The sequence below is a fragment of the Ursus americanus genome, chromosome 13 (assembly GCF_024610735.1).
Source record: "Ursus americanus isolate L20-20 chromosome 13, mUrsAme1.1.p, whole genome shotgun sequence".
NCBI lineage: Eukaryota > Metazoa > Chordata > Mammalia > Carnivora > Ursidae > Ursus > Ursus americanus.
The window spans coordinates 69,957,883-69,975,051 of NC_142139.1; the positions used below are offsets into that span (position 1 = coordinate 69,957,883).

Here is a 17,169-nt window from a genome sequence, read left to right on the forward strand (position 1 = left end):
CCAGCCCCCAGCGTGCTGCCCTGCCCCCTCCATTCTGTTGTTCACGGGAGGAAGTTCCAGGGTGCCCAGAGGGGCTAGGGACACCCTGTAACCAGGCAGCGGGGTGGCTGGAGGGTGTTTACTGCCTCCTCAGCACCAGCCTCCCCCTCCAGAGGCTGTCGCTGCCATTAGTCACTAGAGAAGTGAGCATTCCTAGTGACTCAGCCTGCGCAGTGCAGCTCTGGGGTGGGAGTGGGGGCAGGGCGGGGGCCCGCCCTCCCCCAGCACTAGTCCGGGCCCCGTCCTCTCAGGTGACAGCAGGACTGGCAGACCTTCATTAGCTCCCCCTCAGCCCGGTGGAAATCCAGCTGCGGGAGTGTGGGAGACACTTCCTCGGAAGCAGCTGAGCCATGGCCCTGCCACCAAACCCACCGCTCGGCCTTGCTTGCCAGCAATAGCATTCCGGTGGCTAGAGTGGAAGCGGGGTCCCTTCTCCCCAGAGACGACTTGGAGCTGGAGATGACACAATTTAGGGTTGTCCAAATAGTGATTTTAATAGCATGGATCACTTTCACGAAAGTAGGTGTTTGCTTTTGGTCATGAGGCGGAGCCTGAGGCAGAAGTGGCCTCTGGAAAAAGCGCTGGGCCTGAGCGGCCCTCCGCCATCTGAGAGTGGCTGGTGGGTCTCCGCTGTACCTCGGCACGCCCGCACCCCTCCTCCCCCACTGCAGGCCTCTCCTGTCACCCCGGACGCCTACACACACAGGGACATGCAAACGAACTGCTCTCGGAGCCCTGCCTTCCAGGCCACACAGCTGAGGCGGCGCTGAGCAGGCTGCTATCAGTTAACCGTGGGACAGGTCAGGAGGGAACACAAGGCTAGGGAGGGGTCACCTCCCTCACCTTTACTTGTAAGATCGACTCTCGGGGCTCTGGGGGCCAGCAACGCCCTCTCTCCTATGGACAAAGGTCTCTGGCTTCTAGCTCCGCTAAAGCAGCCTCTAGTCCTTGCCTGACTCTCTGGCTTCCCCAGGATCTTTGCCAAGGGTCCTGCCAATGTCCCCACCCCGGCCTTGGGCACTGTCCTCCTCCCCATCCTGGCACAGGCTGCTCCACCCCTCAGCTGCCTGGAGGGCTCCTGAGGCAGAAGCCCCTCCTCCACCTCACCAAGGACCCGCTGCTTCCCTCCTTTGACTTCCTGCCGTCCTGGCGGCAGCAGCGGATGTTCCTGAAGGGCTGGGGGCGAAGGCTTCGGTCTCCCCACTTGCCATGCGGCTTCGGGAGATGGGCTGAGGGCAAGGACGGTGACGGAGGGGCAAAGTGGAAACCAGCGCGCTTCACTCAGCGCTCAGGCTGAGCGCTCTGCTTGAGGGAACAGCAGCGCATGGGCCTGTGGGACGTCGTCTGGCCCCACCTGTGCTGCTGGGCTCGGGGGTGCAAGGCCACGGGGCCTGGTACCTGCAGGAGCCCAGCAGCTGCCCACCTCCTTCTCTGCAGGTTGGGTACTACTCTGAGATGCAGAAGATCTTTGGAGACCTGACCCAGCAGCTCGACCAGCCTGGCCACCCTGATGAGCAGCGGGAGAAGGAGAACGAGGCCAGACTGAGTGAGCTCCGAGCCCTCTCTATTGTGGCGGATGACTGAGTCCCCAGCACCCTTTCAAAGACTCCTGGGACACAAGTCACCCTCTCTGGTCGTTGCCCTTGTCAAGCTTAGGCTTAGGCGTCAGCCGGCCAAAGGCCCTCCCCTGAGAGAAGTACGGGGACAGCAGGGGCCCCTGCTCTACCTCACCAGTCCTCTGCGGTGAGCCTGGCACCAAGAGCCGCAAGCAGGCTGCCAGCGCCCCACCATAGCAAGAGCCCAGACAGGTAAGCAGGGCAGAAAAACTCCAGGGGCCTTCTCATTTCCAGAACAACCGTCCAAAGGGCATCCTGGCCTAGGGCCTGAGCAAGCTGCCAGCCTCCGGAAGGCACAGGCTTTGTCTGCTCACCTGAGGTCTTGGCCTTGCTTGCATGGTCGTGATCGCATCTACCTCCAAAGACCCATCCTGGAGAAGGCCCCCGCCCTCGCTGCCTTTCCACGTGAGACTGAAGAGGCCCGAGACACCGCCATGGGGAACAGAAGCGCTGTGGTTCCCCCAGGCCAGAGAGACCCCTCACTCCGGCCTCCCAGCATGACAAAAACTGGCTTAGCCCACTTCTGTCCCTTGGGTCAAGTGCAGAGAAGAGCCCCAAGCCTCGTAGGTTCCCTAGGAAACCCGACTCAGCTCGTGTCAACAGGCTGCTTGACCACACAAAATGTCGCAGCCTGATTCACAGGCCTCAAAGCAAGAACAGTGGGTTTGTCTCACTGGACTATTTGGGATTTTATTTTTTTTAAGTAAAAAGTTTTTAATAAAATCGCCAGCTGTTCTTGTGCTGTGACTGAGAAGAAAGGCGCCCTAGGTTTGTCAGGCTTGTGCTGCCCCGTGGAGCTGGCTGCACCCCTGCGGCTGGCTGCACCCCTGCGGCATTGCCTCTCTCGCCCAGCAGGGGGCAGGGCTCAGAGCACCAGGGGCGGGCCCTTCCTGCTGCCCCCGCCCCACCTTCTAGACCGAGGGCTGGGAGGAAAGGGGCAGCACAGGACGACCTAGAAGAGGAGGAAGGGAAGAGCTATGGAGGACACGTGGCTTGTTTTTGACTTTGGTTTATTTAAAAAACAAAAAGCCAAAAAAAAAAAAAAACAACTTTATATACAAAGTCAAACTGAAACCACGGATTATGGAAAGAGGCGAGACTTTTGGGGCAACAGGGAAAAAGGCTGGGCCAGAGCCAATACCACATTCTGAACACGGGGAGGTGCTGGTTTCTTCTGGCAAGTCTGGGGTGGCTGGAACACAGTGCTCTCTGGCAGACACAGCCCAACACCAAGAGTTCGCTAGCACGGACTCCATTCCTGCGATGGCCAAGGGAGACCCTTCCCCCAAGAACCTGCTCCTGTACCCAGCAGGATTTGTGCCGTCCAGAGGAAGGGCTCTTAACCCCCGCCAGACTCCACGGCTGTTTCTTCGGTTTATTGGCATCAGACCTTATGACATACTTGAAAAGCCTTTTCCTCCCGTCTTATTCTAAACTGGAAGAGGACAGGAGAAAGCACGAGACTAAAGGGCCCCAGGAGAAATACCACGGTGGAGGGCAGAATGACATTCGAGGGGTGCAGAAGGCGTTGGATTTAGTTGTCAGTGGAGCCGGGGTTCCCCCACTCATCCGTCCCACACAGCACAGACCCCACCCTGACGGCCTGAGCTCCTCTACGGAGGCTGAGCACAGGGGTCAGCCACCCCTGCCTATGGCTCCCAGGTCCTGCTCCAGCTTCTTTCTGGAACCAAAAGGGCTCTAACGTCAGCAGGCTCCATCGCTGACCTCACAGGGCAGCTCCTGCACCAGGCCCCTCAGTTGCTAGGTGCTGGCTCCTCCTTCTCTACCCAGCTGTCCGCCTAGAACGAGAATGACGACTGGAGGAGGAAGGGCCAAGATGGGAGGCCCACCGATACTCCCCTCTGGGAGACCAGGCCGCAGCCGCGGCGAACCCAGGCGGGGCCAGGAGGCGCGGACACGGTGGCCGGGCTTCCCGACAGGTCGCCGGGCCGACCAGCTCTCCCGGGGGAGGCTCACCTTCTCAACCATCCGCTGCATCTCCAGCTGCAGAGGGGTCAGGCGCCTCCGGAACTCCTGGAGCAGCCGCTGCAGCTGGTTCTTCTGGCGCTCAGCCGTCCGCGCCGTCTCCTCGGCCTCGGCCAGCCGGCTCCGCAGCTCCTGCATCTCCGCCGCCAGTGTCTTGTTTGTGACCTCCGTGGCCGAGAACCGGTTATGGCTCTCCTCTGGGGGGGGCAGACGGCAGAAAGACTGCTGCTAAGTTAAGCATCGCGGCCCAGGGCAAGAAGCCTGCAGCGCGAGGCGCGGGATCCCTCTTAGTCTCCAAGTACACGCGTCTGTGCATCCCATCCGGGCCGGGTCCCTGCGGCCGCAGGCCACTCACCCAGCTTCAGTTCCAGTGTGTGGATCTTGTTCTCCAGGTAGAGCCGCCCGCTGTCCTGCTGCTCTGCACGCTGCAACAGGTTCCCCACGTTGATCAGGCTGCCGTTGTGGGACACCAGGCCTTTGTGTTCCGTGGGGGCGGCGCCCGGCTTCGCGCTTTTCCCGGAAGGAGGTAGCAGGTCCAGGTTTCCTAGAAGGGGCCATGAAGAAGACTCGAGGAGAGGGTCTCAGGAGGAGAAAGCAGCCCGCCCTGCCCATCCTCCCTGGAAGGCGGCAGGGCGGCGGGACGCACCGAAGAGCACCTCCTCGGGCAGCCCTCCGTCCGTGCCCTCCTGGCGGCTGTACTGAAGGCTCCGGTACTGGCAGATGTTCTGGGTCACCACCCTGCTGACCAGCTGTTTGGCCTGGAGAACACACGCACCCAAGACAGCCCCTGATGAGAAGGCGCGAGCTCCTGCCCCGTGACGCGCCGGCACCTGGAACTACGGCGTATCCCGAGCTACCCACGGGGGCCCGGTACGCGCACGGACGCCAGGGGGCCGGCACCTGCTCTGCACTGAGCCGCAGCCCAAGGGTGAGCAAGATCCTCTCCAAGTCTCGCCGATGCAAGTAGCCACACCAGTTGGCGTCAAAGAAGACAAAAGCAAGAAGACAGTCCAAAGGGAGCACAGCAGAGGGGTCCAGCTCCTTGGGCTGCAAGAGAAACAAGGACGAACAAGATTTACGAAGAGTTCTCTCGACAGTGAGATCACCTGGAATGTAGCCCTCTGAGAAGCAGACATGATCACACCCAGGCACCCCTTCCAGCTGGAGACAGGACCCCGGGCCACCTCCACGCCGGGGGCTGTCACACACACGGAGGAGCCGAGTGCGCACCTGCGTGAGACACCCCACTCAGATGCACCCAGGTGGAGACACTGAAGTGTCCTGGATCCTAGGAAAGTCCCGCTCCGCGAGCCAAGAACCACATTTTGTCTCTTGTCAGTCAGAGGGTGCCAGAAGTCCTACAGTAGAGTCTCCCTCCCCCAGCGCTGAGTCAGAGGCCCTGCTAAGCTTCACCGTCAGTGGCGCGGGGCAGCAGGAAAGAGGTCTCACCATGTCCTGAAGAGAAGAGAACTCCATCTCTGATTGGTTCGAGGCAACCGACCGGACCTCCGAATCTTCCAGCTTGGCTCCTGCTACAGGAAGCCTGAGATGAGCGTGGAGCAGGGACCCCCGGGCCCAGACGCACAGCAGTGACAAGAGAGCACCAGCTACAGAGCCGGCGGCCGCTGCACAAGGCCGGCACATACCGAACTCCTCTTCGCCGTCATCCCTCAGGAGGAGCAGCTCTGGGTCAAGGGCCATCTCACAGAGGTCCTCGGATGCCTCACCCCGGGGTTTCTCTTCCTCCTCTCCGCCGGAAGACGGAGGTTTGGGCAAAAGCCCATCTTCCTTCTGGAAGCAAACCAAGATGAAAACGGTCACCTGTAACTGCTAACAACGATAAGAGCCAACACCTGCACACCGACCGTGTTCGGGCACCGCGGGAAGGGTTCTAGCTACAGTCTCATTTACTGCGTTCCAGGACGTGGGGCTCAGAGCGAGCCAGGGGCGGTTCCCAGGCACCTGGGATTCTCTTCAGGAGTCGATCTCAGTCCCTCAGAAATTACGTTTACTCAATAGTATTTAGGCAAGAGATAGACCCACATGCTTTAGAAAGCGTTAAGAAAAAGGAGTGTTCGAGTTAACCACCGAGTAGCCCAAACACCTGTCCTCATGGCACAATGAACGGAGGCTTCCGTGCCGCCGCAGCGCGTCGGCCACACTTCCGGGCCCGCTTCCCCTGTCCTCACACACCACGTCCTAGCTATGCGGCCGTGAGGCAGGGGGATGAGGAGCGGGCAGGCAGGGAGGGGAGCAGTAACAGAGCCCCGCGGTGCCCGTGCGCACGGCAGAGGTACTCACCGGAGGGGCGTCTGACTCGGCAGCTGCGCCCTCACTCTGTACCTCGTCCTTGGGCTCCTTGGCAGCGTCTTCCTTGACTGTTTCTTCTTCTTTGGCCGCCTCCTCCTTCTCAGGTTCAGGCAGGGCCACCACTTTTTCAGGAAGGCTCAGCAGCATCTTATAAATCCTATAGCCAAAATCCCTCTGCAACATCTCCAGAAACAGCTCAGCCAACACCATCACCTTGTGGAAGAGGCAGCAGAGGCCCGTGAGCAGCGGGAAGAAGGGAATGTTCAAGCCCTGCCATCCCGTGCGGCCTACTGCACAGCCTCCCCAGACTCCTACACCTACTTCAAAAGAGATCCTTTCTTTTGGCCTCCGGTCCTCCACAATACTATGGAGGGACAGGTTGACACAGCCCGGGCGTGCCATGACGGCAGGTTCTAGGGGGGGTGGAGGGGCCTCTGGGAGATCGGTATCCATTTCCGGCTGTGCCGTGGCCTCCGGATTCTCTGCATTCTGTTTAGAGGTGTCTGCTACAGACTCGGAGGCATCAGCTGCCTGCTCCGGAGGCTCTGCTTCCTGCGACAAAAGCCGAGAGCTGTGACCAGCTGGGTCCAGAGGTCAAGACACCTACTCTGCCCACTGGTCTGCAAGGCTCGGCCTTACCCCAGACGCCTCTTGGGGCGCGGGAGCTGCCTCTGCGGCCTTCTGCTGGCACAGGGCCTCCCACTCTTCTAAAGTAGGCATGATGGTCCAGACGTCGGGCAGGTGCACCACCACCGTCTGGAGCCGCCGCGGGGGGCCCGGCTGCAGGTACTGAAACTCCGCAAAGCGCCACCTGCTCGCAGCAGAAGGGAAAAGGGAAGGACTGACCCACAACCTTCGCAAGCAGGTGCTTCCGCTTCCAGTCAACACTGAATGAGCACCTACTGCACACGCAGCTCTGAGCACACGAAACAAGAGACTGAGTCCTCAAGAAATGGTTCATCAATGGTTCGACACGAGTAAGCAGACAATGACTACCCAGTGCTCCCACCACCAAGGACCACTAAATGTGGCTGGGGGATCGCATGGGACGAGCCTTGGAGGGTCGGCTGGCCCCCCACACCCATACGCATCCCTACTCGTGCTCATGACCAAGACGACCATCTGCGAGGGCTGGAGGGAGGGAGGAGGTAGGACTGGGGAAGAGAAGAGCACTCCCAGGTCAGAAAGGCACAGGAACTGACCTCCTCAACAGTGTCGCCAGTACAACGGGCCCCACACAGACAAGCCTGGGGCGGCTACTCACCACTTGGTGCAGGCGCTCAAGTCAATGCCCGTCTGGGCTTTCGCAGAGCGGATGGCAGTGCGGACGAGCACCTGCGGGTCACCCTTGGGGTCGAGGCCGTCCAGAGAGGGAGACCACTCACCCCCAACCAGCACTGCCTCTTCTTCTTTCCGGCTCAGCAAAAACTGCAAAAATGGATCCAAGATAAAAAAAAAAAAAATTCCCTGGATCTCTCACCACGAGGCAGCCCACCCCTGGGGAATGAGAGCAGCAGGATGTGGTGAAGAGTCCTCCACGTGGGTTCAGAAGCAGGGGAGGGTGGATCTCTCTACCCGTGAACGGGAACTAGCCACATAACTTTTTCTGATGAGAACATCCTGAGCCATGCTGTCCTTCTGGTGAAATAAGCGCTATTTCAGCTCGGGGCTCCTTGTTTCTACGAGCTCATGAACAGGAGCCAAGCTGCTGAAAACCTGACAGGGCCTGGCCATCCATCACCCACGACTGCCTCCTGCCTCCTGGACTCCAGCTCTCACCTTAATCTGCTTCAGAGGATGTTCTGGCGTCTCCCTCGGCTCAGCGAGGTCATCCACAAAGAGCATGCAGCAACGGTACAACTCCTCCAGTCCCGGGGAAGAGAGCAGCAGGACCTGGGCAGGGGTGGCACGGAGGACATGCTCGAGAGCTTTCTCAGCCTCCAACCACGGCACAAAGCGGGCAGGACCCCAGCCCGCTCACCTTGGAACTGTAAGCGGGGTCACCGTCTGCAGGGATGGGCTCAGCACCAGCATCTGGAGCTGGCTCCTTCTCAGAAGATACCTGGATGCGGCTTGGAGGATGGAGGGAAAAGGGCTGGCTCAGAGGGAAGGCCGACAGCCAGCTCAGACACACAGCCAGAAAATCGGAGGGAACCAGGAGGCTGCGGTAGCGGCGCTGGAGCTCTAAGAAGTCACAGTTGGGGCTGGAGGAGGAAAGCAAGGGGATCCAGACTGAGCAAAGACCAAATTATTTTTTAAAATATGGAACCATGAAAGACTTGGGAAAAAAGGGCAAATTATTTTCTAATCTGGGAAGGAAAACATCTCTGAAAAAAAGATGGATGAGATTTGACCACTAAAACGTTTCAGCCTCTAATGGCAAAGTCAAGTCGAAGTGGGAAAGAAAAAACAGAAACACACTTGTAGTATGTGACAGCTAAGGCGGTCTTGATCGAAGAGGAGCCCACAAACTATTAAAAGGTTCACAAGAAGGTTTACGAGTCTGAGAGAAAACTAGGAAAACGGACATCAACCGGTACTTAACCAGAAAAAGAAAGGAGACTTAAAAGCCCGTGAACGTATGCTCAGTCTCACTTATACTTAAAGAAATGCAAATTGGCTTATCACTTTTTGCCTAAGACACTGACAAGGATCGCAAAGTTTGGTAACACAGCGCTGGCAGCAGCGTGGGGCAGTGAGCACTTCAAGCCCCATGGGCGAGAAGGCAACTGACACAGCCTCTTTGAGAGAACTGGCAGTGGATGTCCGAGTTTAAAGTCAGACCCTTGGAGCAGCTACTCCATTTCTAGGAACTGACCTCAGTAAAGTACTAGCACCTTCCACACAGACGTCTGTAGAAGGATGTTTATGACAACACTACTTAGGATGATTAAAACATGGAAATAGAGAACTGGTGAAATAAACGGTCTATCCATTCAGTGGACTATTGTGTAGGTGCTGAAAAGAATGAGATCAATCTAACCAACGTTAACATGGAATACATTCTAAGACACATTGAGTGAAAAAGCAAAATATCAAACATAAGTACAAGAGGCTTCCGTAGATATTCAAAAAGACAGTTGTGTGCACGTGGCTATCAGCAGTCACGTTCTGACTGACGGGAGGAGGCTCTACGTGCACCCCTCTCCGTGATGTCCTGCGAGGACATGAACCTTGGGAGGCAGGTGGCTCAGCAGGGAACACAGGAGAGGCCCTGCCCAGCCCCACGGAGAAGAACCAGTGATGCCAGGAAGGGCAGTGACAGGCCTCTTTCCCTTCCACCTCGAGGAACAGGTGCCGGGAGGCTGCCCCCTCACCTCAGCTCGGGCTTAGGTGAACTTCGCTACCGGGGCGGTGGCTGGAGGCCTGCCTCTCATTGCTGGATGAATGTGGAGTCACTCCTCTGCCTCTAAGTCAATCAGTTCCTAAGTGAGATAGGTAAGCTTGTGGGCCAGGGTCCTCGCAGGAGCTAGAGCGCTCTAAAAATGATTCCGAAGTCCCCTGTAGAACGAGTCCCAAGGTGCCTAGGAGCTATACTTGGTGCCTGAGTCAGAAATGGTACTGGGTACCTGGGTTTTGATGGGTAAGCCTTAACGATAGCCTGGCATTCTTAGTTCTGATGATCGAATCACCAGAGTTCTATCAAGACACCCATGTCAGTGGTGTTATGCTGGTCAAAATTTGAGATATGGAAATTAAAAACTGTCGCATTAAGAAACAAACCAAAGGGGCGCCTGGGTGGCACAGCGGTTAAGCATCTGCCTTCGGCTCAGGGCGTGATCCCGGCGTTATGGGATCGAGCCCCACATCAGGCTCCTCCGCTATGAGCCTGCTTCTTCCTCTCCCACTCCCCCTGCTTGTGTTCCCTCTCTCGCTGGCTGTCTCTATCTCTGTCGAATAAATAAAATCTTTAAAAAAAAAAAGAAACAAACCAAAAGGTCCTAGGCACACGACCCCGTACACACGCTCCTGCTCTTGTAGACTGTGTGTCATCTACACAAGAAACTGTTAGCAGCTGCAAGCCTCCTGCCCCAGCCCGGCCTCGCGGCTCACCTGTCCACAGTATAGGGAGTGAGATGGACCCGGTAAGGAGGCAGGTCGTGCCTCGGTTTCTTGGCTCCCCAAGGCTCTCCGCCAGCCCGCTGTTTGCGTTTCCTGGAGTCATAGTCATCGCTGGGGGTTGATCCGCCACCAGGAGGAAGAAACCACACTGTCACGTTAAGGTTCAATGCATACTGGCCTAAGAGAACTGGTAACAACCGGAATCCCCGACATCAAAGAAATGGATCAAGAAGCCACTGCTAACAGCCGTATAACACATTGTTATAAGGTTAGTAAAATGGATATTTAAATACTTGTAACAGACCCACGGTGAGCAGAAAGACTAGTACACGACAGTATGTATACAGTAGTGCCTCAACTGTGCAAAAAAAGCTTTAAAAGACTAAAAAATAAAGTACTGGCGTGCCTGGCTGGCTCAGTCAGTGGAGCATGTGACTCTTGATCTCAAGGTTGTGAGTTCGAGCCCCACAGCGGGTGCAGAAATGACTTAAAAAAAAAATCTTAAAAAAAAAAGAAAGAATTAATGATGGACGCCTCTGACTGGTAAAGCTTATGAATAATTTTCTTTTTTGTATTTTTCTGAACTTTAAAATTTACAGCTAACATATAATTTTTTGAAATGAGAAAAGATTTTTAACTCATTTTTAACATGAGACACATATATGGTGCCATGCAAAGGATTCTATGAAGGAAGTTTTAAGAGACAGTTCTTGTAACAAGCCCTTAGCAATACACATTAAAGTCATAAAAACACTCAAACCCTTTGATCCAATAATTCCACTCTTGAAAATATTATCCCAAGGAAGTTAATTCAAAAGAAAAACAGAGATGATAAATAGTGGAAAAAATTCAAGCCGAGAGTAAGAAAACCACATCCATATCCAGTAACACCTGAACTTTTATAGAAAACAAACACGATCATCACACAGCCATTAAAACAGTCACGAGGACTACACTGCAGTATGGAAGAAACGTTTAATCACTGTAATCACAACGTAAAAAATAATTTGGACTCTAAAGTTAAAAAATTAAATTATAAAAAGTACGCTCGTATATGAAGACCACAAAAGAACACAGACCAAAAAAAAGTAGCAGTAATTTCTCTTTTCAAAATTATTTTCTAAAGGTCTTTAAGAATGGTTACCTGTAAAGGGAAAGAAGGAGCGAGACATTTTTATAGTACTTAGCTACATAATAGCACGCACTACTTCTTACGTTTCTATGATAAATTACTTACAGTATCACCATGTTAGGAGTTCAATAAGTAAAAATGGAAAGGAAAAACCTTCAGACCATTATAAAGTGCCAGACTGTTAAGGGAAAACCCCCATGTCTCACAAGAGAAATAAAATCACCTGTCAGTTCTTCCGGCCCAGGTACGGCGCTGACCACAGTCTATTTACCAGAAGGCCTCTGCTCTTCCTTTCAGACCCGCCTGCCTCATTGCCCTTGTCATTCCAGCCCTGGACATCTACATTCATTACCTTTAACACAAAGTTTTTCATCTTTTCTCTATCTGCCTGGCCCATTTCCCGGTTTATTAGCGTCTCCATCCAAAAGCTGCCTTCCACTCTCGCCTTTCCGGGATGTCAGCGCTTCCACGCTTCTAACAGTCATTCTGACAGCTGTCTTCAGCTCGCCCACAACTGGAGCGAACTCTTCAGTAAATGCTGTCCACCCTAGTGCCAGTGGATGTCCCACTGAAGCCTGGAATTCAATGGCCAGTTTTCTCTCCTTATTGGGACTCGGCAGGAACACATGAGAAGCAGTACCAGTGGGAGACATCTCGGGAACCTCAGCAGGAGACTGAGATGGCATCCCACTGGACACGCCTGTCCAAAAACCTCAGCAGTTCAGTACCGGCAGTTGAACGGAGACACTGTTACCTCCGTCCCAAAGACTGAAATTCAAAATAAAACTTGGCTTCCGGCCAAAACACTCAAGTAGCTAGACTCCTTTGTAAATTGTTGTTCTCCCAGAGTGACCTAACTCCAACTGCCCCCTTTCCTACTTCGCAGATTCTCTGTACTGACTGACGGTGGTACCTCCCAGCCGGCGCGAACGTCTCCTTTCTCTGGGAGCCATGACACCAAAGCACTATGGCCAAAGTAATGTAACGCAAGCCTTGCACAGGGCTTGGCATGTCCGGGACAATCAAATACACGTGACTGTACAGAAAGACTGAATATGAACCTAGAGCAGAAAGTCAGTAGCAACCATTGATTTCCACCCGGGCTACACTATCCCTCAGGACACTGGCTGTGATTTGGTGATGATGCCTTTAATAAGCTCACAGGATGTGAGAGGTGGAAAGTTCTTGGAAACTGAAGACCAGGAAGACGCACAGGACAAGGGGTGTAGGTGTACGCAGAGCATATACCGGTGATTTGAGAACAGAACAAGGTGTTTGAAGTAGTGGAGGCACGGTGGACAACAATCCCAGACCACAGAACCATTCTCCTAGTCAGAATTCCTAATGACCTAGCCCAAGGGAACAAACACCAGCTTCAGCAGACTAGCTGCCTCCCTTTGCCTAACTTGTTCTCGGAGTTACTCCACGCTCCTTCTAAGAGTTCACACTGGATTTCGTTCTCAGCCCTCGTCATGAAATAATCTACTGGCACCTGGAAATAGGGGGTTGTTTCCTTATCAGTACAGTTCTCACTTCAAAAAAGAACCTGAACATGAGAGAATTTTCTGGAGTGATGTTTTAGATCGTAACTGGGGTGAGGGCTATGTGCAATTTTCCATGTCAAAATTGCCCGGCTGAGATTTGTACATTTCAACCTATACACTATTTGCGATAAAATTTTTAACCTTAAAAAAAACCACCACCACCACCACCAAGTACAAGGCAGGGAGTAGATAGATGGAGGGAGAGATGAAAAAGAATGGAAGATGTTGATACTTATTGAAGCTAGGGGGTGGGTACATGAGGGTTCATCATCCTTTTCTGTTTGCTTATATCTGCAATTTTCCCTAATAAAAAATTAAAATGAGGACCAACAGAAGAACTAAAACCAGCCTTAAGCAAACTAATCCCGAGCTTAACTCCTAGAGATATAAGCAAAACGTTTTAGGGAGAGAGTAAGGCAAGAGAAGGAACACGTCAGCTGGAGAGACTAGGCAGCATGCTCCCGGCAGTACCCAAAACTCTCAGAGGATACAGGATGGCCTAGAACACCCCCAAAGTCCCAAATCCACCATGCCGGCTACACATGGGCCAGGAAGCTATCTACACGTTCCAGGCACGGGCCTGGACTACTGGGCAGAGTGCAACCCCACAGATTCTAATGCTACACTGATGCGTACAATGTATAGAAAGAAACGTTTTATACTAGAAATTAAAATATACGCTGCAAAGCTACATGTTTTGGACAATTACTATTTCTGGATAGTTTTGATTTTTGGCATTTCAGTCTTAAGGACTAGAAATAAAAGGGCAAATTATAAAATTCAATATGGCATTTTGAAAGACAAACTGTATCAAATCCCTGCTTGCTGAACCAGTTTATAAAGTTCTAATATTCGCATATACATCTCAGCGTGTCGGCCTATTTCAGGGGAAAGGGCCCAGGATCTAGTTGCAGAAAGAGAATGTTGGTGTAGGGGTGGCAAAGAGACACTGCTCCTAGAGACAAATAAAATATCTTCCCTGTTTGATCATTCTCTTACCTTCGGCCTTGATCCAATCGACCGTGAGGGCCCCGAGCAGGAAATCTGTTCAGGTGGCTCAGATGAAGTGTGTGGGATGTTTGGAAGAGACTGAGAGCTACAGAGAAGAAATGGCTGGTGACTCAAAAACCCTACATATCTGCCCAACTTCCCTGTCCCTTTCCTCCAGTGACAGCAGTACCCACTTCTATTCTGAGAGCAACCACCTGAGAGTTACAGGCCCATTCATCCAGAGTACCCCCATAAAGCCACACCCCAACATCCATGCCACTGGTACGCACGCTTCTGAGGAAAGAGCGGGGGAATCCGGTGAGGCTGGAAGATCAGCTGGGGCTGAGCTCCCAGAATCCCTTGCTTCTGGCCCAGGGCTGCCACATGGAGAAGGGGAGGTGCTGGGGACTTCAGCAGGGGCTGCAGGACAGTAACCAGGAAATTCAGGGCATCCGGAGGCTGATTTGCTCACTATCTTGGAAAGATGCAGCCCCGCCCCTCGACAAAAGTAAAGTTCTTGCCCAGCTTTCAGGGCACTGGGGCTTCCCTCCCTCCCCTTTCCAATGCACACGCCGGAAAGACGAATACCTGGTTGGAGAGCGTTTGCACCTTGACAGCATTCCAGGGCACTGCCTGGCCTGGGTTGTATGCAGCCTTCACCAGCACCTTCTCACCCAGCTGGGGCAGCCGGCCCTTCACCACACTGCCAGCACACAAGCCAAGAGACCCAGTCAGGAGAGAGACCCTGGCCAAGCCACCTTGACTGCCCCTAGGAGGCCCTGCCCATCAAGATTTCGCACACCTTGCATAAAAACAGCAAAGCAATGGCTTCAGAGGGGCCCCACCAGCACGGTGACAGAACTGAATTCAACAAGCATTCAAGGGACTGACCTCAAGCCTACCTTAGCTGAAAAAAGACCTCTTCATCCACCACCCCGAAGTAGTCATGCAAGCTGGTAACAATGCCAGTGAAGACCCGCTGCTTCTCCCCACCCTGTAAGAGAATAGTGCAGTCTGAAAGTAACAGAGCATTTGTCCACGCTCTGCCGTTAGCATCTCATCTCCAGCCAAACCCCAGCCAGCTTCAACAAAGTATGGCATCAAGATTCACAGGAAGGAGGCACACACGTGTAACAGTCATTATCTGCTGCAAGGAGGAGGAAGAGATCACACTGATTCTTAGGTCACAAGCTTCTTCTAGGATTTCCAGTTCTTTAATTCCAAGAAGCACCCGAAAGATTTCCCTAGAGCCAGAACTTAGGACTCCCCAGTCAGAGGTGTCTAGTCACCTCCATCCCGTCCCAGGAGCACCAGGAGGATGAACACAGCGATGCAAGAATGAACGCACCAGACACCCCTGCATGCTGTGGCAGTCTCAAGCGCTGAAACTCACCAGAAAAAATGCCCAACCTACCTGAAGGTGCCTGGCATTTTGGGACAGGTCTGTGGCCACAGGAGGAGTGAGCAAACCAGGAGGAGGACCCAGAAGAGATGTTGAAGCTGCGCCTATGTGGACAGAGAGGCAATCTCTAGGACCTGCATCTACCATTTTGAGCACTAGAGTCAGACAGAAGATATGGTAGACCCAAAGGGCAAAGACTCCAAGCAATTCCTCCACAGGGTTTCACTTGCCCCCACTGTGCTCATCTCCTATTTTCCTATGAAACGTTGGCAGCAAATTGCACTCCACCAGGGAAACCCCAAAAGCCACATTTTAAAAGACTAATCCAAAGCACATAATACCCAGTATGAGGCCAAATAGGGATAAAGGTGATCACCTGAGAAGTTGCGTCCCCCTGGAAGCGGGTTGATCCGCTGGCGCTTAAACTGGGACATTGGAAATGCTGTCCTCTTTCAGAGTCTTAGAAAAAAACCTTTAATTGGAAAAGAAAGAAGTTAACAGCTCAGAGGGAAATTCTCCATCGACCCCCAAAAACTAACTGAGGATCTTAATGAAGGGTTCGCAGAATGAATGGAGGACATGGAGAGAACATAAAGAGCAGGAAATGCAAAAATTACATTGTTCCTGTTTGCCCTTACAGTAAGTTAGTGGTGGGTGATACTGTCAAGCTATTGTAAAGAAGAGGAAACTGGAGCTCACAGAGACTGAGACTTGCCCAGGGTCACATCACCAGTTAGTGACAAAACTGAGACTCGCACCCAGGTCGCCAACAACTTAGCGCTCTTCTCACGATGCCACACCACCCGCAGATGCTTGGGGAGAGTGGGGGATTGGAAAGGCCCCCAGTGACATTCATTCATTCAAATACATCCGCCAAAATGCTCCACGCAAGGCCCGGAAAAATGGAGGAGGCTGGTGCCGGAGAAGAGAAGGTGTGGGCCCTCTCCCCGGAAGCCCGGCCCGTTGTTCCCCGGACGGGCTGGTGGGAAGGTAGCCCCGTGGCCCCGCCGAACGCGAATCCGGCAGCGCGCCCGCCCGCCCTCCTGCTCCCGTGTTCCCTGGGGCCTCCGCTCCCGCCTCAGCAGCCGCCGGCACCGGGCCTCCCGGGCCGGACCGCGGCGGGGCCACCGTGGGAGGACGAAGGCGCGCGGTTTCTCCTCCTCCCGCCCGCCCCCAGGGCCGAGGCCGTTGCCAGGGAGACGGGACTTGCAGTCCGAAGGGGGGCTCGGCCCCTTCCGCGCCCCGTGCATCTTTGCTGCCCGGCCCTCGCAGCCCCTCGGCCGGGGGAGGGGCGAAGGGGCAGAGGGGCAGCGGGGGGCCCCCCAACCCACCTGCGGGCCAGGGCCGCGACACCGGGGGGACAAAGACACCCGGAACCACCACAGCCGCTGCTGCCGCCACCACCGGAAGCGCCTCTCCGGAAGCGCGACCACTGGTCGGAAGCTGCCACTCTCCCGGATATGGTCCCTCCCTCCTCTCCACCGACTTCTCCCTTCCCCCACGCCGGCCTGCCATCCCGCTCCAACTGTGGAACGGAAGTGCGCCTTCCCCGATCGGATGCGCGTTAGGAAGCTGGGCCTCGGCGGTGTCCCCGCTTAACTGTCCCATTAGAAAAGTAGGCTTTAGAGCATTGGTTCCTGGTCCAAAGACAGCAGGAACTGGACCCCTAAATAGAAGAGAGCACCTACCACCCGGCACCTGGCCTCACTCTGGCAGACCCCAGGACTGCAGCCGCAAGGGAAATAGCCCCTCCTGACTGAAGGAAGAGGGTGCCTGATCAGTGACCGTTTCTAGGAGACATTCCTGTCTGACTCAAGCCAATGACTTCATCCCTAGCCCGGCCCTTCCACTGACAGCACACACACCTCCCGCCCCCGCCCCCACACACACCTTCCCCCTTTTTCAATTAGCAAAGAGCTAGGAACCTAGTGCTGTAATAAATAAACCACCACGATTTTTTGGTAGACATTTACAACGTTCGCAGAAACATTTCCTTTGGTCCTCCCAACGCTGGAAGATAAGGTCAGGAATTAGTGCCCTAACTCTCAGATATGAAACCTAAGACTTGAGTGAAATGACATGCTTCAA

General features: G+C 54.2%; 2 protein-coding genes across 6 annotated transcripts in view; one reads left to right on the forward strand and one right to left on the reverse strand.

The window, feature by feature from the left end:
* BIN3 (bridging integrator 3) overlaps positions 1–2,704 on the forward strand; it is a 42,340-nt gene extending 39,636 nt beyond the window's left edge. For all 3 annotated transcript variants that reach the window (XM_045773997.2, XM_087866623.1, XM_087866622.1), the window contains one exon: positions 1,477–2,704. In XM_045773997.2, the coding sequence (XP_045629953.1) occupies positions 1,477–1,623 (147 nt within the window). In that variant the 3' untranslated portion in view covers positions 1,624–2,704. The remainder of the gene's footprint in view (positions 1–1,476) is intronic.
* On the reverse strand, positions 2,649–16,568 carry CCAR2 (cell cycle and apoptosis regulator 2). Of its 3 annotated transcripts, none has more exons than XM_045773985.2 (21): positions 16,413–16,568; positions 15,458–15,553; positions 15,094–15,185; positions 14,582–14,673; positions 14,268–14,382; positions 13,970–14,099; positions 13,689–13,785; positions 10,005–10,124; positions 7,933–8,155; positions 7,731–7,844; positions 7,216–7,379; positions 6,591–6,762; positions 6,273–6,503; positions 5,943–6,164; positions 5,288–5,432; positions 5,091–5,170; positions 4,542–4,688; positions 4,288–4,399; positions 3,997–4,185; positions 3,633–3,838; positions 2,649–3,454 (listed from the first exon to the last, which is right to left on the reverse strand). In XM_045773985.2, the coding sequence occupies exons 2-21, from the start codon at positions 15,513–15,515 to the stop codon at positions 3,410–3,412; spliced, it is 2,754 nt and encodes a 917-aa protein (XP_045629941.1). In that variant the 5' UTR covers positions 15,516–15,553; positions 16,413–16,568; the 3' UTR covers positions 2,649–3,409. The 3 variants fall into 3 exon arrangements, with proteins under 3 accessions (XP_045629941.1, XP_045629940.1, XP_087722740.1); XM_045773984.2 differs by having other exon boundaries at positions 5,091–5,173; XM_087866614.1 differs by lacking the exon at positions 16,413–16,568 and adding an exon at positions 15,840–16,099 and having other exon boundaries at positions 5,091–5,173.
* Positions 16,569–17,169: the final 601 nt, after the last annotated feature.

Bases quoted from the DNA above. Each gene is read 5' to 3' on its own strand.
- CCAR2 (XM_045773984.2), bottom strand. From the start codon at position 15,515: ATGTCCCAGTTTAAGCGCCAGCGGATCAACCCGCTTCCAGGGGGACGC. The intron at 15,186-15,457 runs GTGATCACCTTT...CTGTCCACATAG, and splicing joins AGGGGGACGCAACTTCTCAG to GCGCAGCTTCAACATCTCTT. The intron at 4,186-4,287 runs GTGCGTCCCGCC...GGCCCCTTCTAG, and splicing joins GCCCGAGGAGGTGCTCTTCG to GAAACCTGGACCTGCTACCT.